The sequence below is a fragment of the Pogoniulus pusillus genome, chromosome 35 (genome assembly GCF_015220805.1).
Source record: "Pogoniulus pusillus isolate bPogPus1 chromosome 35, bPogPus1.pri, whole genome shotgun sequence".
NCBI classification, from domain to species: Eukaryota; Metazoa; Chordata; class Aves; order Piciformes; family Lybiidae; genus Pogoniulus; species Pogoniulus pusillus.
The window spans coordinates 11,131,944-11,156,349 of NC_087298.1; the positions used below are offsets into that span (position 1 = coordinate 11,131,944).

The 24,406-nt window shown below is 52.8% G+C and overlaps 1 protein-coding gene across 2 annotated transcripts in view; it reads right to left on the bottom strand.

Moving 5' to 3' along the window:
- Positions 1-24,406, bottom strand: part of COL5A1 (collagen type V alpha 1 chain) — a 213,993-nt gene that overhangs the window by 31,253 nt on the left and 158,334 nt on the right. For both annotated transcript variants that reach the window (XM_064171508.1, XM_064171507.1), the window contains exons 33-50: positions 19,896-19,940; positions 19,518-19,571; positions 17,394-17,438; positions 15,856-15,909; positions 15,205-15,258; positions 9,774-9,827; positions 7,284-7,391; positions 6,982-7,071; positions 6,832-6,885; positions 6,124-6,231; positions 3,522-3,629; positions 2,939-2,992; positions 2,322-2,375; positions 2,028-2,135; positions 1,854-1,907; positions 1,658-1,765; positions 1,471-1,524; positions 259-366 (exon numbers count right to left, since the gene is read on the bottom strand). In XM_064171508.1, the coding sequence (XP_064027578.1) occupies positions 259-366; positions 1,471-1,524; positions 1,658-1,765; positions 1,854-1,907; positions 2,028-2,135; positions 2,322-2,375; positions 2,939-2,992; positions 3,522-3,629; positions 6,124-6,231; positions 6,832-6,885; positions 6,982-7,071; positions 7,284-7,391; positions 9,774-9,827; positions 15,205-15,258; positions 15,856-15,909; positions 17,394-17,438; positions 19,518-19,571; positions 19,896-19,940 (1,314 nt within the window). The remainder of the gene's footprint in view (positions 1-258; positions 367-1,470; positions 1,525-1,657; positions 1,766-1,853; positions 1,908-2,027; positions 2,136-2,321; positions 2,376-2,938; positions 2,993-3,521; positions 3,630-6,123; positions 6,232-6,831; positions 6,886-6,981; positions 7,072-7,283; positions 7,392-9,773; positions 9,828-15,204; positions 15,259-15,855; positions 15,910-17,393; positions 17,439-19,517; positions 19,572-19,895; positions 19,941-24,406) is intronic.

The following is a 24,406-nucleotide window of genomic DNA, read 5'->3' on the forward strand; positions in this document are numbered from 1 at the left end:
CACTGATCATCTTTGTGGTCTCCTCTGGACTCCCTCCAACAGTTTCATGTCCTTCCCATACTGGGAGTACCACAACTGGAGCAGCACTCCAGGTGGGGTACCATGAGAGCAGAGGGGGGGACAGGGACACTGCATCACATATCATTACAGGAGCAACTCTCCAAACTTCCCCAGAAACCCCTGGGAAATACATTTGCCTGCAGAAATCTTTGCTGGGCAAGACAAGGAAGCACTTCTTGGCCAGCAGGAGGTACTTACAGGGCTGCCTTTGGGACCATCATCACCTGGTGGACCTTTGGGGCCAGGTGGACCAGCAGCACCAGAGGGACCTGCTTCACCCTTTTCACCTCTTTCACCTTTAGGACCCTGGAAAGAGAACAGCAAAGGAGGTTCATAGAATCATAGAATCAAGCAGGTTGGAAGAGACCTCCAAGATCATCCAGTCCAACATAACCCCCAGCCCTAGCCAGTTAACCAGACCATGGCACTAAGTGCCTCATCCAGGCTTTGCTTGAACACCTCCAGGGATGGTGACTCCACCATCTCCCTGGGCAGCCCATTCCAATGGGAAATCACTCTCTCTGTGAAGAACTCCCTCCTAACATCCAGGTTTCTATGATCCAGGAAAAGAGCTGGCCAGTCTCCCAGTTCTCCTTCAATCAATCCTGGGAGAGAAGTCCTCTTTGGATCTCAGAACACAAGGAGATGATTTCCCACATGTGCCCTCCCACCAAGCCCAAGTGGTGCTCACGTTGTTCAGCAGTGGGTAGCCCAGAGCTGATGATTCAATGCCAGGCTATAAATAAGCCAGGACAGGCTGATCTGCCTCCTGATAGCCACACCAAGGACACAGCTGGTTTGGTCCCTGCTGTCCCAGCCACACCCACGCTCCTTTGACATCCCTTCAGCAGCATCTCAGAGGACACCACTGACTGAAAGCTCTTCTCACAGAATTAGCCAGGTTGGAAAAGACCTCTAAAGATCATCCAGTCCAACCCAGCACCAGACCCTTCTAATGAACTAACCCCTGGCACTAAGTGCCTCATGCAGCCTCCTCTTCAACACCTCCAGGGATGGGGACACCACCACCTCCCTGGGCAGCCCATTCCAATGCCAATCACTCTCTCTCACAACAACTTCCTAACAACATCCAGCCTAGACCTGCCCTGCCACAGCTTGAGGCTGTGTCCCCTTCTTCTGTCCCTGTCTGCCTGGCAGCAGAGCCCAACCCCACCTGGCTACAGCCTCCCTGCAGGCAGCTGCAGGCAGCAATGAGCTCTGCCCTGAGCCTCCTCTGCTGCAGGCTGCACCCCCCCAGCTCCCTCAGCCTCTCCTCACAGGGCTGTGCTCCAGGCCCCTCCCCAGCCTTGCTGCCCTTCTCCAAACACCTTCCAGCACCTCCACATCTTTCTTAAATCGAGAGGCTCAGAACTCTCCAGCACATCAGGAGCCATCCCATAATACACTTACCGGGAGGCCAACCTCCCCAGGAAGACCAGGCTCCCCAGACTCCCCAGGTTCACCCTGCAGAGGAGAGAAGAGGGTGGGCACAGTTAGGTCCCTGCAGGGCACTGTCTGCTGGTGCAGCAAAGCCCTTCCCGGCAGCGCCGCAGCCAACTCCTGCAGGCTCCCATCAGCTCTGTCTGGATGCTTTTACCTTCTCTCCTACTGCACCAGGATTTCCTATTCCCCCAGGAGGACCCTGTGGACCATCTGCTCCTGGTGGTCCAGATGGACCTCTGGGTCCAGGTGGGCCTGGTGGGCCCTAGAGAAAGGAGAAACAGATTTGAAAGACGTTTCTTTGCCTAATTCCTGTGTCAGGGGTGGATAAGAGAAGGCTGAGAGCATCTTACCATTTGCCCAACATCACCTGTCTCTCCCTTCTCACCAGGGGGCCCAGGCAAGCCCTGTGGAGGTGGAGGAGAGAAGTTTTTAGCTGTGACCATCTCGGGTGGAACCTCAGCTCTCATTCCTCTAAGCCCTTCCTGCTTAGAGGGACACCCAAATTACCTGCAAGCCCTAATTACCTGCAAGCCCACTGGGCCAGGGGGACCAGGGAAACCTCGAGGTCCTTCATCACCTTTCTGACCAAAGAGGCCCTGCTGTCCTCGGGGACCTGGCTCTCCATCAGCACCCTAGGAGGAGAGAGTCTAAGACAGCTTAGCAAAGACATGAGGTAGATGCAAAGCCTCATCCCCAGTGCCAGCACCTTGCTCATGTGCTGGGCACCAGCAGTGCCAGGCAGAAACTGCCAGATGTTGCACCCCAGGAGAATTTGGGGTAAGAAAAGGGGATTTCTGCTAACAAGGGACAATACTCACAGCTGGGCCAGGCTGACCAATTGGACCCTGTGGGCCAGTAGGACCTGGTGGACCCTGTTGTGAAACAGAAGTGTGATGTCTTAGGATGAGAGATTAAATCCCACCTGGAGAAGGGGATGCTCTTCAACAAGGCCTCCATTAAACACCCAGGAATTCCCAAACCAGAGAGGGAGAACAGGGTCAAGCCTCCCTGGAGACAGCAGCACCCCTCAATGGCACAACAGCCACAGCCCAAAGCCATTTTTTGCTCCAGCAAAGCAACATCACAACACTCAGGATGCTTCTGTGCAATTCATCTTCCTCAGGCTCTGAGCAGCACATAAAAGGGAGCCTCAACTAGAGAAGGAAGTGGAGCTGAGCAGCCAACTTTAATGGCAAGGGCTGCTAATGTTCCACAGCTATTTACACACTACATGGGTGGGATGGAAACCCTGGGAGCTGGAGGAGAAACTTGCTTCAGGCACTCACTCATTGTCACATTGAGTGGATATTGGAGGAAGCAAAAGAGGAGATGAAGCAAGGACAGAAAAGACATCACTGGCTGCTTCCAGCAACTCCCACCACATCAGCCTCTGCTCTTCCCAGGAAGCAGCTACCACAACCTTCACCCCACTCACCTGCTCTCCTTTGTCTCCTTTGCTGCCCTTCTGGCCAGGTTCCCCAATCTCACCCTGCCAGGTACAAAGGGGCAGAGTTAGTTCTCTTGGTGACCACCTGCAGATCTCAGCACTCAAGCCACAGTCCTGTGTGTCTGCAGCCTCCTCCCAACGATGCCCACTCCCACAGAGATACTCCCCAGGATGCTCTGACAAAGGATGGAGTTTTGGCCATTCCAGGTGTAACCAAACCCTTTTAACACCCTAGAACTTTCCTTAGCTGCCCTCTGTTGCAAGAAGCAGCATTTTGCAGACCTTGCCAGCAGTGATGAGTCCCTACCAATGTTTCCTAAGATTCCTCCAGTCTAGAGGGGCTTAAGGAGAGAGCAATGAAGGATAATTAAGTTGGAAAGCCCAAGCCTCCAGGGGCAGGGCTCCTGCTACAGGCTTCAGGGAGGGGATAAGTGGATTTCAGCAAGTGGCTTGGCTGGCAGAGCATGCCCAGCCCAGTCTGCCCGCTGCTGCTCTCCTGGGATTACAAGCACCATGAAACACCCCTGGTGTTACAACCAACTGACCCAACACAGCTGCCATCAGCTCTCACCTTGTCTCCATCCTCTCCAGGAGGGCCAACAGGACCTGCTGGACCTGGCAGTCCCACTGGGCCCTGGATACCATCTCGACCAGCTGGTCCTTGAGGACCTTTCTCGCCCTGGAAGAACAAGAGCACAGGTCAGACAGGGCTCTCCTCCAGCCTTCCAACCAACCCATTACATCCCATTAAGCTTCCATTCAGCTGCTAATGACCCCAGGCTCCACGGCTGTGCACAGCAAAACTGCTTTCCAGCTGGTATTTCACCAGGCTCTTTGTGCTCACCGTCTGAACCCTGACAGAATTTTGTCTCAGGAGATAAAGGAAGGACAAACAAACCTAAAGAGTGGACAGCCAGAACACAGCTGCAGCTTCACTACCAGAGCAGTAAAAGCAGCTTTAATCTGCACCTTCTGCTGTTTCTCTCTGGATGACAAACGAGATCCCAGCTAATTTCCACTGCCACAAGTTAGTTTATACTGATGCTGGTCCTGGCTCCTTGCCTCATCCCCAACTGAAAGGGGTTCCACTGCCACAAGCCACATTGGGTGCTTCTGTGCTCCACAACCTCCCTGCAGGTGTTCAGGACCAGGCTGGATGAGTCCATGGTGACCTGTTCTAGTGGGAGGTATCCCTGCCTATGTCAGGGGTGTTGGAACTGGCTGAGCTTTGAGGTCCTTTCCAACCTAAACCATTCTACGATTCTATGGTCAGGGGCTGCTGGGGGGGGGGGATGTTGGAACTATGCAGCCCTTGAGGTCCTTTCCAACCTTGACAACTCTGTGATCTGTGACTGTGTGTGACTGTCAGGCTGCTGTGCTTTCAGAGGGACAGCAATAGGAGCCCAGCCCAGGCTCTCCTGCTCACACGTGAGAGCTGCAGCATGTGTCCGGGGAGCGAATGCTGCCCGAACGTGCGAGGGCTGCTGTGAAGCCTGCCGAGAGAGACCATATGGCAGGGCTCAGCTTGGGCTCCTGCTGAGAACAGCAACCAGCAGGAGCAGGGAAGTGATTGTGTCACTTTGCTTGGCACTTGGTGAGGCCACACCTCGATTAGATTCATAGAATTATAGAATGGTTTAGGTCTGGAGGGATCTCAAAGCTCAGCCAGGTCAAACTCCCTGCCATAGGCAGGGACATCTCCCACTAGAACAAGTCTCTGAAAGCCTCATCCAAACTGGTCCTGAACATCTCCAGGGAGGTTGTGGAGCACAGAAGCACAGAATGTGATCTTTGATCACATTCTGTGCTTCTGTGCTCCACAACCTCCCTGAGCAACCTGTGCCAGTGTCTCAGCACCCTCAACCTGTGCCAGTGTCTCAGCACCCTCAACCTGTGCCAGTGTCTCACCACCCTCACTGCAAACAACTTCTTCCTCACATCCACTTTCAATCTCCCCTCTGCCACTTCAAACCCATTCCTCCTCCTCCTGCCATTCCCAGACCTTGTCACTAGTCCCTCCCCAGTCCTCCTGGAGCCCCCTTCAGATCCTGCAAGGCCACTCCAAGGTCTCCTCCAAGCCTTCTCTTCTCCAGGCTGCACAGCCCCAACTCTCTCAGCCTGTGCTCACAGCAGAGCTGCTGCAGCTCTTTGAGCATCTTGGTGGCCTCCTCTGGACTGGCTCCAACACTTCCATGTGCTGCTTGTGTTGGGGGCTCCAGAACTGCACCCAGGACTGCAGGTGGGGTGTGAGGAGAGCAGAGCCAAGGGGCAGAATCCCCTCCCTTGCCCTGCTGGCAATGCTTCTGTTGAATATTGGGTTCAGTTTTGGGCCACTCACTCCAAGAATGACTTTGAGGGGCTGGATAGTGTCCAGAGAAGGGCAAGGAAGCTGGTGAAGGGTCTAGAGGAAAAACTTATGAGGAGCAGCTGAGGGAAATAGGCTTCTTTAGCCTGGAGAAAGGAGGCTGAGGGGAGACCTCTTTGCTCTCTGCAACTCCCTGAAAGGAGGTTGGAGTGAGGCTGGGGGTGATAGAATGAGAGGAAATGGCCTGAAATTGTGCCAGGGGAGGGTTAGGTTGGAGAGTAAGTCAAATTTCTTGATGGAAAGATTGCTCAAGGCTTGGAGCAGGCTGCCCAAGGAGGAGGTGGAGGCTCCTCTAGAGGCTTTGAAAACCTATCTGGATGCATTGCTGTGTGACCTGCCCTAGGTGATCCTGCTCTGGCTGGGGGGAGCTGAACTCAGTGATCTCCAGAGATCCCTTCCAACCCCTAACACTCTGTGTTTTGGCTTCAGTGGAAACTGCTGCTGCTGTTGTGTCCCTGTCTCTGGATCCCTGCTCTGCCCAGAGGCTTGCCCTGTGGCTTGCCCTGTGGCTGTTGTCACCAAGAGGTCACAGATGCTGTCATTTCACCTCTTCAGTTCTCATCCCTTCTTGCTGTCTGAAGGCCATTTTGGGCCCTGGGTTCTTGCCCATCTTTGACACCATGAGTGTCACAAACAGGGCAGCTGAGCAGCCAACAGGAGGTGGTTTGGTGCACCCAAGGTGAGAAAATTTCTTCCTACCTCAACCTTCCTGACCCCCAAACCCCAGGGAATATCTCCATGGCTCAGGTTCCTATTGCACACATTTCTCTTTGTCCCCACAGCTGTCAATCTTTATGCTGGTACTTACTGGAGCTCCCTTTTCACCTGCAGGTCCTGCAGGTCCCTGAGGGCCAGGCCTCCCTGGCAAGCCTATGGGGCCAGCTGATCCTGCAGGACCACGCTCACCAGGAGAGCCCTGTTTGGAGAAGAAGGAAGGAAGGAAGCATTAATTGGAGCAGTCAGCTTCAGCTCTAGACAGGCAGAAAGAAATCCAGCAGGAGGAAGCTGCTGGCTCATCTTCAGTAAGTGAGGACATTTGATGGGGTGTCTGCCACATCGTGACTTGGTACCACCAGCCAAGTAGGGCTGGATTCTCCCCTGGATGGTGCAAGGAGCTCAATTCCTGGGGGCACCTTATCACCTTGAAACAAGAGCATGAGCCACTCCATGGCCAGTGCAGCAAGAAGGGTTGGATGATGGCTGTTTCCTTCCAGGAAGGCTGCACTAAGCAACGGATCTCAAGCAGAGACAACTTCTAGCAGGTGGCTTAGAAGCAAAATACTCAATGTTCTGAATCACTTCAGTTCCCTCAAGCTTGTCACGTTTGTTCCCAGCTGACACCTTAAAAAGGCTGAGCTACTACACCCATGGCCTGGAAAAGCAAGCAGCAGCCAGCAGGTCCTTGCTGAGCACAAAGGAACAGTGGCTCAAGCACCGAGCTCTGACTAACCCTCCAGGCTGGTTTGCCAAGCCTGTAAATGGCTTAGGTGGTGCCTGCAAGGGCAAAGATACTCACTGCTGGACCTGGGGGGCCTGGAGGACCTTCATTGCCTTTCAGCCCTGGAGCACCCTGGAAAGAAGGAAAGAAAGGAAGTTATTTTGGGAGGGAGATGCTGCACCACCTGAGCCTCCTTCTCGCTGGGAGGACCGAGCAGGCTCTACTCACGATGGGGCCAGGGAGACCTCTCTCTCCAGGGAAGCCTCGCAAGCCAGGGGGACCATCCTTCCCTGGGAGGCCAGCAGGACCAGGGTCACCCTGCAACGACAGGGAGAAAGAGCTGAGGAGATGCAGACTCCAGAGAGACCCAGCTCAAGTCCAGCTCCAGAGAGACCCAGCTCCAGAGACCCCTCTGGGCTCAAGTGGTGACAAGATGCTGTGGAAGAGTTTGTCTGCTCTGAATGGTCCTTCTCCATCTCTGGGACAGAGGCAGCTGTCCAGGCTTGCAAAGGAGGCTGCTGCTCCCCTACCTTTGTTCCTTCTTTTCCAGTGAGGCCAGGAAGACCTTGTTCACCTGGGGGACCTGGAGGGCCTGGATGTCCTCGTTCACCCATTGGTCCAGTCTCACCAGTGGGACCCTGAAGAAAGAGATGGGAGGTATCAGCCCAATAACCAAAGTGCAGTCTATCAGTGTAGCCTTTTAGCTTGCAGCACAATGGAAGCTGCTTCTCCTCTCAGCTGTCCCTTGCAGTGCCACCAGGAATCCCTGCAGAGATGTCTCCTTTGGTATCTTTCAGAGGGGAATCTTCTCAATGCTGATCAATAGCTAAAAGAGGAGGAGCAGGAGGATGGGGCCAGACTCGTTTCAGCAATGCCCAGCAACAAGAAAAGGGTCAACAAGCACAAACTGGAACCCAGAAGGCTCCACCTGAGCAGGAGGAGAAGTTTCTTTGCTGTGAGGGAGCAGGCTGCCCAGAGAGGTTGTGGAGTCTCCTTCTCTGGAGAGATTCCAACCTCAGCTGGACATTGTGATCCTGGGCAAGCTGCTGTGGGTGCCCTTGCTTTAGCAGGAGGGTTGAACTGGACAATCTCCAGTTTCCAACCCCAACCATGCTGGAATTCTTTGATCCAAAGGAACCTTGTTTCAGAAGTGAACAACACTGCACTTGCCAGAGCAGAGGCGCTGGGAATCCCCTGCAATGCAAACCTTCCCCTAGAGGAGATAATTAGGACTACAATTATTGTGCTCAGAGTTGCTTTTTTTTTCCTAATTGAAGGCTTCCCAAGCACTCTGCAGTGGTGCTGATTCTCCCTTCTATGGGGCATAAATAATAGATGAAGCCATTACTCCTTGACAGTTAACTGCCTGCCTCTGTGCCCTACGCAGGTACTAATGCTGCTGAGTCTAACCCAAGCACAGGAGGTTCCCAAGTGGCCTATTTTAAAGGGTAAGGAAAAAAAACAATCCAACCACCCAAAAACCTCACAGGCACAAGCCTACAACATCCCTGCACGCTGGTGCCCACTGGGATGGTGGCTGGAATTCATCTCACGTTGCAGGGTGCTCCTTAGTGCAAGCACAAGGATAGCATCACCCATCCCTCAGCAGCCCCAGAGCAGGGGCACCTCTGCAGCAGAGCCAAAGGGAATTGCCAGAGAGCCTAATTTGCACTTGAGAAGGCAGACACTGGGCAGGGAATTGCCCCTGATCAGGGAATTTACAAACCAGGGACTTTAGGCTGTCATTAAAAAGGACAAATTAATTACATTCTCATTAAAGAGTAACCTCCCAAGCAGCTGAGGGAAGAAAACTCAACCCAAAGCCCTGTCCTGCTCACTCTGGGACTCTGCCTGCAAAGCTGAGCCATGAGCTCTGTGTGCTTGTGCTCAAGGGGTGCCAATCCTGCTCCTGCAGTTCCTATTCCCAGGTTGCACAGAGGTGGAGGGGTTTTTTTTTGATGACTAAAAGAGAAACAGCCCAGCTCTGACAGACACTGACAAGGGATGGATTTCTTCATGGTGCCATCTAAGAGCAGCCTTGCATCAGGCTCACGCTGCCCTGAACACCACAGCACCTGGACAGCCCTCTGAGATCTCTTTCATCTCCCTGGCAGCCTGTGTGTAGCTGAGCTCCCTCTCATCCTACACCAATTTTACACCAAAGTTACTCTCTTGACTTCCCAAGAGTCACCTGATGTACAGCAGCCTTCTAAATGCCTCCCTAATCCCTCAAAGCAAGGTGGGCTGGGACCCACTGGAGTATTTCACAGGCTGGGACCCACTGGGGTATTTCATAGGCTGGGACCCACTGGAGTATTTCACAGGCTGGGACCCACTGGAGTATTTCACAGCCTGGGATCCACTGGGGTATTTCATAGGCTGGGACCCACTGGAGTACTTCACAGGCTGGGACCCACTGGAGTATTTCACAGCCTGGACCCCACTGGAGTATTTCACAGGCTGGGACCCACTGGAGTATTTCACAGGCTGGACCCCACTGAAGTATTTCACAGGCTGAGACCCACTGGAGTATTTCACAGCCTGGGACCCACTGGGGTATTTCACAGGCTGGGACCCACTGGGGTATTTCACAGGCTGGGACCCACTGGGGTATTTCACAGCCTGGGACCCCACTGGAGTATTTCACAGCCTGGGACCCACTGGAGTATTTCACAGCCTGGACCCCACTGGAGTATTTCACAGCCTGGACCCCACTGAAGTATTTCACAGGCTGGGACCCACTGGAGTATTTCACAGCCTGGGACCCACTGGAGTATTTCACAGCCTGGACCCCACTGAAGTATTTCACAGGCTGGGACCCACTGGAGTATTTCACAGCCTGGTCAGGAGTTCCAAAGCCATGGAGCTTGCTTCACTGTGCCTTTGCCTTCCCTGGAAGAGGAGCCTCTATGCTCCTTGTGGTGCCAGCAGCTCCAGGTGAGTCATCAGAGCTGGCAGAGCCCCACTCCTGCCAAAGCAATGGAGATGAGCTGGTCCAAGTGGGAGGATTTGCTTCTTACCTGAGGGCCTACAACACCAGGAGGTCCTGGAGGGCCAGTCTTGCCTTGGAAACCCTGTGAGAGAAAGGGAAAAGAGAGAGATGATGCCAAGAAGTGCTCCAGCTTGGGCCTCAGACTGCCACCCAAATGCTCCTCTCTGGTGGAATGACTGAGCAGGAATGGGTGGACACCCAAAGAGAACACAAACAACAACTCAAACAGGAGGAAGGTCATTTGTAAATGCTTCCAAGGGTAAAAGGGAGGAAGAAAAAAGATTGTCAGTGCTCAGCTCTGCTGTGTGGATGGAGCTGCCCTGCTTTGGCTGAAGGATTGGCCATGCAGATGAAAAGCTTTGCTGTGCTTAGAAAGCCTACAGAGGAAAGGGCTGCTGGAAAGTCAGAGTGGAAAGTGCTGAGAGACTCTTCAAAGCCTTTTATGACCTTTCTGCTCCCTGTCCTGCTACTGCTGTAGGCTCAGCTCTGCTTTCAGCTTAGCTTAGCTTTAAGGCTTAGCTCCCAGGAGGGTGGGTAACCATCTTACAGAGCACACAATGGTTTAGGTTGGAAGGGAGCTCAAAGTTCAGCCAGTTCCAAATCCCTGCCATAGGCAGGGACACTTCCCACTAGTACAGGTTGCTCAAGGACTCATCCAGCCTGGTCCTGAACATCTCCAGGGAGGTTGTGGAGCACAGAAGGAATGTGATCAAAGATCACATTCTGTGCTTCTGTGCTCCACAACCTCCCTTGCCAACCTGTGCCAGGGTCTCAGCACCCTCAACCTGTGCCAGTGTCTCACCACCCTCACTGCAAACAACTTCTTCCTAACATCCACTTTCAATCTCCCCTCTGCCACTTGAAACCCATTCCTCCTCCTCTTCTCATTCCCAGACCTTGTCAATAGTCCCTCCCCAGCCTTCCTGAACCCACTTCAGATCCTGGAAAGCCACTCCAAGGTCTCCTCCAAGCTTTCCCTTCTCCAGGCTGCACAGCCCCAACTCTCTCAGCCTGTCCTCACAGCAGAGCTGTTGCAGCCCTCTCAGCATCTTGGTGGCCTCCTCTGGAGTGGCTCCAACACTTCCATGTGCTGCTTGTGCTGGGGGCTCCATAACTGCACACAGGACTGCAGGTGGGGTCTGAGGAGAGCAGAGCCCAGGGGCAGAATCCCCTCTCTTGCCCTGGTGCCCACACTGCTCTTCATCTTCCACTTTTAGCACTAGCAGCACCACTGAAGCCCATAATTCCCCCCCTCCAGCCTTGCTGGGGTGGGGGGGGGGGGGGAGTCTGCAGGAAGCTTTGATTTCCTCCATCAGCATCTGCTGAAAGAGCTCACAAATGTGGCTGCTGAGTAGCAAAGCCTCCACCACAGCTTCTTCTCAGGCCATTTTGCTGAGTGGCAATGAGCAGCTATCACCACTGCAATTGTTCAGCTCTGCTAAGCCTCTCCTTTTACAAAGCTCATTAATTCTCATTCTAGCTGGGGCAGAAGAAGCTTGAGAAATGCCATTTAGGGCACACAGAGGCTGTTTTCTCATTGCCACAAAAGAGGATCAGATAAATCCAGAGCCAGCAGGACTGTGTCATGCTCTTAAAGAAAACCTCCTCAGTGTTGTCTGCAGCTGCCAGAAGAGACTCCTGTCATCGAGGGGTTGGGAAAGGAAAAAGCAGCACACATCTTGGTGAATTGAATGTACAATTTAAGCTCTTCTTGGTGGAAAAGATTTCAGCCAGTTCTGTGCAAGGCTTTTCTTATTAAGCTGAAAGAAAAGGAGAGTTCAATTTTATCTTGTCTGAGCCATGGGCACAAAGGTTTGGAGTATTTTTTTTTCCATGGGGGGGTTGGGAAGTTTTGTTTTCTTTCTTTCAGGTCTGATTCTTTGTACATCCAATATGGGCAAAGGTTTCAGCATCCTTCAGCATGATTATTTTGCTGCTAAAATGGAAAGGCAACTCAAGAATCACAGAATTAAGCAGGTTGGAAGAGACCTCCAGGATCATCCACTCCAACCTAGCACCTAACCCTTCTAATTAGCTGATCCCTGGAGGTGTTGAAGCCAAGCCTGGCTGGGGCATTTAGTGCCATGGTCTGGCTGACTGGACAGGGCTGGTGCTTGGTTGGACTGGATGAGCTTGGAGCTCTCTTCCAGCCTGATTCTATAAGCCCTTCTGTGCCTATGATTAGCAACCACTGCTGCAATGACTGAAGAAAGACATTAGGAAGCACTTTCAGACTCCAAGTAACTGTAAGCCCATTCTCCATTCCTGTCCACACAGATTTGGGAGTTTGATGCTTTATTTCAGTCTCAAAAGGTGCTCACAGCAGCTGCAAGCACATTTTTTACTGCTCCTCCCAATCTGAATGTAGGGAAGTTGTAGCCAGGTGGGGGTTGGTCTCTTCTTCCAGACAACAGGCCATAGAACAAGGGGACAGAGTCTCAAGTTGTGCTGGGGGAGGTCTAGGCTGGATGTTAGGAGGAAGTTGTTGACAGAGAGAGTGATTGGCATTGGAATGGGCTGCCCAGGGAGGTGGTGGAGTCACCATCCCTGAAGGTGTTCAAGCAAAGCCTGGATGAGGCACTTAGTGCCATGGTCTGGTTGACTGGCTAGGGCTGGTGCTAGGTTGGACTGGATGATCTTGGAGGTCTCTTCCAAGCTAGCTGATTCTATGATTCTAAGATAATGAAGATTCTGGAAGGTGAAAACTCTCTCTTCACCTTTAAGTTAATGGTGGCCAGAGACCACTGAGAAGAGGAGGCTGAGAGGGGACCTTCTGGCTCTCTGCAACTCCCACAAAGGAAGTTGGAGTGAGGTGAAGATTGGTCTCTTCTCCCTGGTAACAAGGAAATGACCTCAAGTTGTGCCAGGGGAGGTTGAGGATGGATATTGGGAAAAAAACCTCTTTCCTTCAGGAGTGGTCAGGGACTGGAAGAGGCTGTCCAGGGAGGCAGTGGAGTCCTCAGCCCTGGAGGTGTTCAAAGATGTGTGGCCATGGCACTTGGGGACATGGTTTGATGGCCACGGTGGTGCTGGGTTGATGGTTGGATTGGATGATCTCAGAGGGCTCTTCCAACCCAAACAATTCCATAGTCTGTGATTCATCCTTTGTTTCTGTACATCACCAAAGCTTCTCCCAGCCCTGATCCCCACATGGATGCAGAGCTCACAGTCTCCTTCCCCTCATGCTGACACTGGACCCATCCTTGAAGGTGTTAAAAAATGAGTAGATGTGGCACTTGAGAACACCTTTTAGTTGTCATGGCTGGGTAGAAGGTTGGACTTGACTATCTTAGAGGTCATTTCCAGCCTCCCTCATTCCGTGGCTCCATGAGAGGTGTTCAAAGATGTGTGGCCATGGCACATCTGGGGCATGGTTTGATGGCCATGGTGGTGCTGGGGCAAGTGACTCAATGATCTTGGAGGTCTTTTCTAACTGAAATGATTCTCTGACTGTGTGTTCAGAAATACCACAGCCACTGCCTTCAAGTCAGGCTTATGCTGTGTAAATAACTGGCTGGTGCTGTGCTGAGCAGTATTTGCATTGCCTGGCATAGCAAATGCCAGGAAAAGTTAATTAAACTGTTCTGTGATAAGTTATAAAGGGGGAACAACCCCCCCCCAAACCCTGCATCAGGTGCAAAAGCCTTTGCCTGGGGAAGGCAGTGGAGAAAAAGCAAAGCTGAGCAGAGGAAAAGTGAGGTTTTGCTCTTGTAAAATAAAGACACAACAAAAAGTTCTTCTGCCCCTGTGCTCAGCACTGCTCAGGCCACAGCTTGAGTGCTGTGTCCAGGTCTGGGCTCCTCAATTCAAGAGAGATGCTGAGGTGCTGGAAGGTGTTGAGAGAAGGGCAGCAAGGCTGGGGAGGGGCCTGGAGCACAGCCCTGTGAGGAGAGGCTGAGGGAGCTGGGGGTGTGCAGCCTGCAGCAGAGGAGGCTCAGGGCAGAGCTCATTGCTGCCTGCAGCTGCCTGAAGGGAGGCTGTAGCCAGGTGGGGTTGGGCTCTGCTGCCAGGCAGCCAGGGCCAGAACAAGGGGACACAGGCTCAAGTTGTGCCAGGGCAGGTCTATGCTGGATGTTGTTAGGAAGTTGTTGTCAGAGAGAGTGATTGGCATTGGAATGGGCTGCCCAGAGAGGTGGTGGAGTCTTTGTGGCTGGAGGTGTTGAAGCCAAGGCTGGCTGGGGCACTTAGTGCCATGGTCTGGTTGGTTGGGCAGGGCTGGGTGCTAGGTTGTGCTGGCTGAGCTTGGAGCTCTCTTCCAGCCTGCTTGATTCTATGATTCTAAGCCTGCCTGCTAACATGCAGCATGCAGTGTTGGGGAGAGGGACAAACTAACTCCAGTCAATGAGCTGGGAAAAAAGGATAAAGGAGTCCCAAAATGCCTAAGGGAAAGCTAAACAATTACTGGATGCAGAGAGATCCATGGCAGAAGGGTTGGTTTTGTCCAGGGTAGATCCTTCAAGCAACAAAATGTGCAGGAAATAGAGCAGCAGAGACACAGGACAGGCAGGGTTTTATCCTCTCCACATGCCTTATCCTTCTCCTTTGGTAAGAAACAATCATTGTGTTTGTGCAACCAAACCTGGGACAGTGAACAAAGCAGAATAGGGACAACACAGGAGGTTGCTCCACAGCCAGCAGCTGCTCCCTGGGATTACTGCTGGAAGAGGCTTAAGCAAAACTTAGTGAGGTTCTTGTGCATAGCTTTGGCCAAAAGGCAGCACCAACAGAGATGTTTTTCTTGCTTGGATTGCTAAGGTGGTGACTGAGTGCCCTAGAGGAACAGTGTGGACAGAAAAACCAGAGCAAATCCATTGCACCCTTTGTCTTGGCCAGGAGTTGTCATCCCCTCCAAACAAACACTGTCAAAATGCATCTGTAACTCTTTCCTGCTGTGCCACAGCTCTTGGCATTGGCCACATGGTGCATCAAGAAGTGCAATCTGCTCACTTCTCCCCATTGCAGGCTCCAGAGGGAATAAAACTGCCCCTGACCTAACACAGCTGGGTGGGGGAAGCTGAGCTTGTCAGGGATGGAGCCTGCCTTGCATGAAAAGCTTTTGCTATCATAGCCTGAGAGCTGTGTGGAATAGAAAGACTGAGAACCTGCACATCTCCAAAGGACAGAGCCAGAAAGCAGAGATTTGAGTTGCAAAGCCCAGGGGGGCTGTGAAGTCTCCCTCTCTGGAGATATTCAAACCCTGCCTGGATGTGTTCCTGTCTGATCTGCTCTGGGTGCTGCTGCTCTGGCAGGGGGGTTGGACTGGATGAGCTTTGGAGGTCCTTTCCAGCCTCTGACACTCTGTGATTCTGTTTCCCACAGCAGCTGGAGAGAGACACAGACCTCTAGGGAAACCAAAGGTGTGGCCACATCTCCCCAGCTGCCCAGAAGGGTTTAGACAAACCACCCAGCAAGGCAAGACACAGAACTAATTATCTGCCCCTAACAGTTTGGCTACTTACAGTTTCTCCTCTCTGCCCAGGGTGTCCAGGCAATCCATCCTTCCCAGGAGGACCCTGCAGCAGAAAAGCAGGGTGAGAAGGAACATCACCAAGTGCTCAGCAGTAAAACAGTGCTAAGGACTGGATCAAACCCATCTGCCTTCTTGCACTGGCTCCCATCTGCTTTCCAGCAAAAAGGGGATGCTCAGAACCCTACAAGATGTGCCCTTTCCCCATGCATCTCCCACAGGATTGATTTCAATTGCAGCTCTACAGTGAGAGCAAGCTGCTCACCCCTAGGAAAGAAACCACTCCAAAAGAAAGGTTTCTGAGGTCCTCTCACCAGAGTATAACCATTGCAGAGGCAAAAGTGTTCCTCTGCTGTGCTGTCCTCCCAGTGGGGAGAGGGAAAGGAAAGTGCAGAGCAACCATGAAAGATCCCAGAGATATTGAGTCATTAGGAAGTGAACATTTGTAATCAGCTGCATTTGAGTTGGCTGTTTAAAAGCTGGAGCCATGGGGTTATTATCAAGATGTCTCACTAAAGCCTTTCCTTGGGCACGTTCCTGCTGGTCAGGGAAGCAGCTAAGCCTGAGCTGGCAGAGGCAACCAACAGCTGGGTGGGAAAAGCCTTCCCCATCCCCTTGCAGTGTTCTAGAAAGAGTTACTTACAGGGGGGCCTTTTGGTCCAGGAAATCCAGTTGGTCCTTGAGGTCCTGGTGGACCCTGGGATGTAAAAGAAGCCAAGAGAAGTGGTTAGGGAACACGAAGTGCTTTACTCTGCAGCACCAGCTGGGTGGGAACAGCAGAGGAGAACAAAGGGCAGAGAATGCATTGGGTTGGAAGGGACCTTTAAGGGGCTTCTTGCCCAACTCCCCTGCAGTGAGCAGAGACAGCTCCAACCAGGGAAAGCTGCAGCAATGGAAGCTGAGTTCATGCAAGTCTCATTGCTTCAGTACTTTCCACCTGGTGTGCTGTAATCCAGGACAAGCAGCATGAAGTCCCAGAGGTGGTCTCCAGAAAAGCAGCACAAGATGCAGGGTGGCTTTTCCCATGGAGTGGTGATTGCACAGCATACCCAAGATCTCATTTGAGTCTTCTCTGGAGAGCTCAGCAAGAACCTAAGTGCTGTAGGTGACCTGGGAGACCTTTCTCCACACAAACATCTTCCATCTCCTGTGTCCAAATTGATCGCTCCTTTATTGCTGCCCAAGATGTGCTAAGCTGCATCCTGGCTCCAACAATCTGCCCACCCCTCTCTGCTTCACATGGGAATCATAGAATCAAGCAGGTTGGAAGAGAGCTTCAAGCTCAGCCAGCCCAACCTAGCACCCAGCCCTGCCCAACCAACCAGACCATGGCACTAAGTGCCCCAGCCAGCCTTGGCTTCAACACCTCCAGCCACAAAGACTCCACCACCTCCCTGGGCAGCCCATTCCAATGCCAATCACTCTCTGACAGCAACTTCCTAACAACATCCAGCCTAGACCTGCCCTGGCACAGCTTCAGGCTGTGTCCCCTTGTTCTGTTGCTGGCTGCCTGGCAGCAGAGCCCAACCCCACCTGGCTACAGCCTCCCTGCAGGCAGCTGCAGGCAGCAATGAGCTCTGCCCTGAGCCTCCTCTGCTGCAGGCTGCACACTCCCAGCTCCCTCAGCCTCTCCTCACAGGGCTGTGCTCCAGGCCCCTCCCCAGCCTTGTTGCCCTCCTCCAAACACCTTCCAGCACCTCAACATCTCTCTGCAATTCAGGAGCCCAGAACTGGACACAGCACTCAAGCTGTGTCCTGAGCAGTGCTGAGTACAGGGGCAGAAGAACCTCCCTTGTGCTGCTGCCCACACTGCTCCTGAGCCAGCCCAGGATGCCATTGGCTCTGCTGCCCACCTGGGCACTGCTGCCTCCTCTGCAGCTCCTCTCTCCCACCACCCCCAGGGCCCTTTCTTCCTGGCTGCTCTCAGCCACTCTGTCCCCAGTCTGTAGCACTACTTGGGATTGTTGTGGCCAAAGTGTAGACTTGGGATTTGGTAGAAGCTTGCTTGCCCTAAGCACCACCCCATGGCAGGGAGGCTGAACTGGATGATTTTCAAGATCCCTTCCAACCTAAGCCATTCTCTGAATCTATCCATCTCAGCCCTGCAAACCCTCTTTGTCTGCCCTGTTGAACAAACAGGCTTGGATCCAGCTCTGCTTTATCCCCACCGAATCTCCTTACCCTTTCACCAGGAGGTCCAGGGGGGCCATCACCACCAGAGTTGCCCTTTTTAGGAGGAAGAAACAAAACAACACACCATTAAAAATAGATATCCACCTGCTGCTGCACACAAAGCCTTCAAATGACACCAAGCCCCTAGTGGCACCACAGCCCACCAGCTCCCCTGGTCCCCTCTTCGTTAATAGCTCTGCCTCAGGAGCAGCACCCAGTGACAAATGAGCAGCTGCTCACTCCCCCACCCCACCTGGCTTGATAAAAATCCAGGAAAGACAAGATCAGAGAGCTCAGGATCTCCCCAGCACATCAGGGCCTCCCTCTGAGAGATAAATGCCTCCACAGAGCCCAGGTATTTATCAACCCTTGATGCCAGCACAAAGCTGGGCCATTTATTTGTACCTCCAGCAACGCTCTGGTGACAACATCTCACTACAAAAGCTTTGTTCCCATCATCACCAGAGATTGATGGCCACAGAATGCAGCCTTGCACAGCAGGTTCTGGAGCTGAGCGTGGCTGGTGGAAGACTTCTTCTGCCCAGTGATCAATTGTGGGCACACAACCACAAGAATCACTGAGACTGGAATGCTCTCTGAGATCATCGAGTCCAGCCTGTAAGCTAACCCCACCACACCAGCTAAACCCTGCTCACCACACCAGCCAAACCTTGCTCACCACACCAGCTAAACCCTGCTCACCACACCAGCTAAACCCTGCTCACCACACCAGCCAAACCCTGCTCACCACACCAGCCAAACCCTGCTCACCACACCAGCTAAACCCTGCTCACCTAAACCCTGCTCACCACACCAGTTATCCCTGCTCACCTAAACCCTGCTCACCACACCAGCCAAACCCTGCTCACCTAAACCCTGCTCACCACACCAGTTAAACCCTGCTCACCACACCAGCCAAACCCTGCTCACCTAAACCCTGCTCACCACACCAGTTATCCCTGCTCACCACACCAGCTAAACCCTGCTCACCACACCAGTTAAACCCTGCTCACCACACCAGCTAAACCCTGCTCACCACACCAGCTAAACCCTGCTCACCTAAACCCTGCTCACCACACCAGTTATCCCTGCTCACCTAAACCCTGCTCACCACACCAGTTATCCCTGCTCACCTAAACCCTGCTCACCACACCAGCTAAACCCTGCTCACCTAAACCCTGCTCACCACACCAGCCAAACCCTGCTCACCTAAACCCTGCTCACCACACCAGCCAAACCCTGCTCACCTAAACCCTGCTCACCACACCAGCCAAACCCTGCTCACCTAAACCCTGCTCACCACACCAGCCAAACCCTGCTCACCTAAACCCTGCTCACCACACCAGCTAAACCCTGCTCACCACACCAGCTAAACCCTGCTCACCTAAACCCTGCTCACCACACCAGTTATCCCTGCTCACCACACCAGCTAAACCCTGCTCACCTAAACCCTGCTCACCACACCAGCTAAACCCTGCTCACCACACCAGCTAAACCCTGCTCACCACACCAGCTAAACCCTGCTCAGCTAAACCCTGCTCACCACACCAGCTAAACCCTGCTCAGCTAAACCCTGCTCACCACACCAGCTAAACCCTGCTCAGCTAAACCCTGCTCACCACACCAGCTAAACCCTGCTCACCTAAACCCTGCTCACCACACCAGCCAAACCCTGCTCACCACACCAGCTAAACCCTGCTCACCACACCAGCCAAACCCTGCTCACCACACCAGCCAAACCCTGCTCACCAAGTGCCACATCCAACCTTCAAGACCTCCAAGGATGCTGACCCCACCACCTCCCTGGGCAGTCCATTCTACTGCCTGATCAGCCTTTCCTAACACCCAACCTAAACCTCCCCTGGTGCAGTTTCAGGCCATGCCCTGTTGTCCTCTCACCAGGGCAGCTCAGCAGGGTGCAAGGTTCTGGAGCCCAGAAGCAACAGGCAGCCCCGTGCCCATGGCACAGCTTGAGGCCTCTGGCATGGAAGGTTAACAGGTCCTTCTCCCTCTCTGTGTCAGTTGTATGCCATCTGCTGCTTGCAGATCAGGGCAGAAGGGTCTCTTACCAGAGGGTCTCTTGTGCCAACACTTCTTAGGGCAGAGCTACCCAACAGGCTCCCCAAAACTTACCTTTGGGCCAGGCTTCCCAGTGCTTCCCCTAGGGCCCCTTTCTCCACGTGGACCCTTAAAGAGACACAGCAGATGATGTTTTAGGGCTTCTTGTTCCCCACTTTGTGACCAGGCAAAGCACCCAAGCTACACCAGCTCACCACAAGCAGTGCCACCAGCAGCAAGGGGATGACAGGAGCCTTTGGCACTGCCACTAGAAGCCTGATGACTTCAAACCACATTTGCTGGTGACCCCAGCCCCAAATCTTTACATCCCCTCTGCTTAGCTTTAGATGCTGAAGGTCAGATCCTACTCAGGGAGGACACAAATCAGATCACCCTTTCCCCTGGCCTTAAGAAGAATTCAAAATGCCCAAGAATGAAGAAATGGCTCAGTACCGTTGGACCTCGCTGCCCCCTTGGACCTGGCTTGCCAGGTGTGCCCTGGAATGAGAAAGATGCAAAGAGTTAGTGGTCAGCACCACAAGGTGAGCTCACAGCAGGTGACCCTGCAAAGGATCCTGCACTCAAACTGTCCCCAAAGCTTCTCTGCTTCTCCTTTGCAATGAAAATGGCAACAGCAGGTTGGGGTTTGTCTCCTGATTCTTGGATTTATTCTGATTCCTAACCCTTGGGAGAGGTCTGGATGGTGAATCCCAGTGCCCAGGTGATGTGGGAGGGTGGGATCATTTTGGTTGGAAGAGATCTCTCAGCTCATCAAGTCCAACCATTTACTCAGCACTGCTAGGTCAGCACTAAATCATGTCCCCTCAGAATCACAGAATCAAGCAGGTTGGAAGAGAGCTCCAAGATCATCCAGTCCAACCTAGCACCCAGCCCTGGCCAGTCAACTAGACCATGGCACTAAGTGCCTCAGCCAGTCTTTGAACCACACCCACACAGCCTTGAAACCCCTGCAGGGATGGGGACTGCACCACTGCCCTGGGCAGCCTCTTCCAGCCCTTGACAACGCTGCTGAGGAACAAATTGTTCTTCAAGTCTAAGCCAATCCTTCCCTGGCACAACCTGAGGCCACTGCCTCTCCTTCCATCACTTGTTACCTGGGATAAGAGACCAAGCACCACCTCACTCCAAGCTCCTTTCAGGGAGCTGTAGAGAGCAGTGAGGTCTCCCCTCAGCCTCCTCTTCTCCAGGCTGAACAACTCCAGCTCCCTCAGCTGCACCTCACCAGCCCTCTTCTCCAAACCTCTCACCTGCCTCTTTGCCCTTCTGATAAAGATGTGTTCAGTGCTCCCACGGAAGGAGGGATGGCACAGGGAGGCTGGGGGCCCTGCTCCCTGGGGAAGAGCTGCTCCCTGGGGAAGGGCTGGTCCTTGGGGAAGGGCTGCTCCCTGGGGGAGGGCTGCTCCCTGGGGGAGGGCTGCTCCCTGGGGGAGGGCTGCTCCCTGGGGAAGGGTGGTCCCTGGGGAAGGGCTGGTCCTTGGGAAGGGTGTCCCTGGGGAAGGCTGATCCTTGGGAAGGGCTGGTCCCTGGGGGAGGGCTGGTCCTCACACCACCAGCCACACGTGTTGCAAGACCCGCGCTGCTGAGCATTCGAGGAGTGGCAGCAGCAGAGCAGGACTGCTGCTCCCATTAGGCTGCCCCACATATTTCCAGATCTGGGGGGGGGAAAGAAGAGGGAGGGGGGAGGAAGAGAAGAGGGAGGGGGGAGGAAGAGAAGAGGGAGGGGGGAGGAAGAGAAGAGGGAGGGGGGGAGGGAGAGAAGAGGGAGAGAAGAGGGAGAGAAGAGGGAGAGAAGAGGGAGAGAAGAGGGAGAGAAGAGGGAGAGAAGAGGGAGAGAAGAGGGAGAGAAGAGGGAGAGAAGAGGGAGAGAAGAGGGAGAGAAGAGGGAGAGAAGAGGACTTGCTTTCTGTTTCTATGTAAGGAACACAGCCTGCTTAAAATATCACTTGCCATTTTCTGCCCCAAATCCATCATCTCACAACATTGCCTCCTCCTATTTGGAGCTCATTAACCAGGCAAAACACAAAACAGGAGCTGGGAAACTTTTCCAATCAACTTTCCATCACCTCCTAAAATTAGTCCTGCTGAACCCTTTCCTTGTTCTGTGGCTCCATGTAAGGAACCCTGCTGCTTTGCCTCTTAAGATTTGGGTGGGGGGAGGGAGGGTGGGTGTTAAAAAGATCTTTTCATTAATTATAAACCCCATTTTAAAGTCCTCCAGCTGCTTTTCCTTTTAGCTCCAGGAAGCCAAATTCAGAGCAGGTGGAGAGGAGTGTGTGAGCCTCCTTCCCTGTAGGTACCCCCCACCCCCTATGCTCTTCTCCTTCTTCCTCAGTTCTATTTTTAAGCAGGGTGGTGGGGTTTTTTTTCCCCCTCCCCCCCCCTGCTTATTGCTATCATTAATCATGCATACAGCACTGGGTACTGTGGCATAGGATTTATGTAGCACTATAAATGTGCACAGACCTACATTTTTCAGACAGGGAGAGGGAGAGGCATCTAAATTCAGATTATTTTCCTAGGCACCCAAATAAATGGTTGGGTTTTGGCACCTCCACGCACCCCCTCGGGCTCTGTCACAGAGCAGGGAGATCTATTACCTCATGCTAATGGCTGAGGGCCTATTAGCACTAAAAATAAGATCACTTATTCATGTCTAACTATTGATTTCATGATCAGCTGCTGAAAACATCCAAGTGAGCCCAGCCCAGCTCGCTTCCAGCTGCAGGCAGCTGGGTGAGAGCAGGCAAGGGACCACCAGCTGCTGGCCAACACTATCATAACATTTAATAGGTCACACTTCTCCAAAGACACTAAATAACTTCTCTTTTGTTCCTCCCCCTTTCCATTTTTATCTCTGCCAGATGTTCTGTGCAACTGAGCAGGCAGAAGGTGCAGCCTCAGGTCTGAGGAGCTGTAGTGCTCCACCGAAGCTGAGATGCTCAGGCTGCTGCTGGTGGGATTCAGATACTGGGTTGGGTTGGAAGGGAGCTTCAAGATCATCCAGTTCCAACCTCCCTGCCATAGGCAGGGACACATCCCACTAGAACAGGTCACTCAAAGCCTCATCCAGCCTGGTCCTGAACACCTCCAGGGAGGGAACATTCACAGCCACCCTGGGCAACCTGTGCCAGTGTCTCAGCACCTTCAACCTGTGCCAGTGTCTCAGCATCCTCAACCTGTGCCAGTGTCTCACCACCCTCACTGCAAACAACTTCTTCCTCACATCCAATTTCAATCTCCCCTCTGCCACTTTAAACCCATTCCTCCTCCTCCTGTCATTCCCAAACCTTGTCACTAGTCCCTCCCCAGCCCTCCTGGAGTCCCTTTCAGATCCTGGAAGGCCATTCCAAGGTCTCCTTCAAGCCTTCTCTTCTCCAGGCTGCACAGCCCCAACTCTCTCAGCCTGTTCTCATAGCAGACCTGCTGCAGCCCTCTCAGCATCTTCATGGCCTCCTCTGGACTGGCTCCAACAGTTCATATCATAATATCTAACAGGTCACACTTCTCCAGAGACACCAAATAACTTCTGAGGTCACTCAAAGCCTCATCCAGCCTGGTCCTGAACATCTCCAGGGAGGTTGTGGAGCACAGAAGCACAGAATGTGATCTTTGATCACATTGGGTGCTTCTGTGCTCCACAACCTCCCTGGGCAACCTGTGCCAGGATCTCACCACAAGGCTGCTGCTTGGAGGACTCATAGAATCCATAGGCAACCTCCCTGGGCAACCTGTTCCAGTGCCTCACCACCCTCAGAGTAAAGAACTCTCTGATGTCCAACCTAAATCTGCCCTGCTCTAGTTTCAAACCATTGCTCCTTATCCTACCTCCAAGAACTGCATCCCACCAGGATAAAAACCAAGCAGACTGAGCAAGAAGGGATCCAAAGCAGCACATCTCTGCCCTGCTGTGGTGCCAGTCTCCTGCTTTACACCACTCAAACACTCAGCCCAAGGGTTTTCTTGCTGAGTATGTGATAAGGTAGGTGGTAATTATAGGGTTGCACTGAATTGAAGGCTTTGGTGGCAGCTGCCTTATATTCATGGCCACACTTCTGCTTGGCCAGAGCAGAGGGAGGGGAGAAAAAGCTGCATTTGTAGTTCAGAATGAAATGAAAATAACTCAGTGAGGGGGAGGGGGAATAAATATCCATAACCAAGGGGATGGATATAACCCAAATTTCAGTGGCATGATGCTAATGCAGCAGAAAATGAGTTCTATTTTCTGGGCTCCTGGTCAAACAGGTCTGTTAGAAAGTCCTTTGTATTCAAATGAGAGCAAAACCAGAAACCAATTCCTCAAGTCAGGCATTGGGTTGGGTTGGAAGGGGCCATAAAGAGCATTTAGTTTCAGCTGGACCAGCCATGGGCAGGGAGACCTCCTTCTAACCCAGGTTGCTCAAGGCTGCATCCAGCCTGGCCTTGAACACCTCCAGACAGGGAACATCCAAAACCACCTTGGGCAACCTGTGCCAGTGTCTCACCACCCGCACTGGAAAGAATTTCTTCCCAATCTTCAGCCTAAATCTGCTCTCTAAATCTCCTCTGCTCAAGCTTCAATCCATTCCTCCTCATCCTATCACTACAAGTCCTTATAAAAAGTCCTTCTGTGGCTTTCTTGCAGCCTTTTTGCAGCCTCAATCTCCCTTTTTATGCCTCTGTGAGCTGGGGCAGATGTTTGGACTCTGAATCCCCTAATTCAAGCCTATCACAGGATGTTAGGGGTTGGAAGGGACCTCTGAAGAGGAGGTGTTCAGTACCAGGTTGGATGAGGCTTTGAGCTACCTGTTCTAGTGGGAGTTGCCCCTGCCTATGGTAGGGGGTTGGAACTGGCTGAACTTTAAGGTCCCTTCCAACCTAAACCATTCTATGGTTGGGCTCAATGATCTTCAGGTCTTTTCCAACCATTTGGTTTTGCTCTGTGCTTGCTTGGTGGGCAGTGGAAG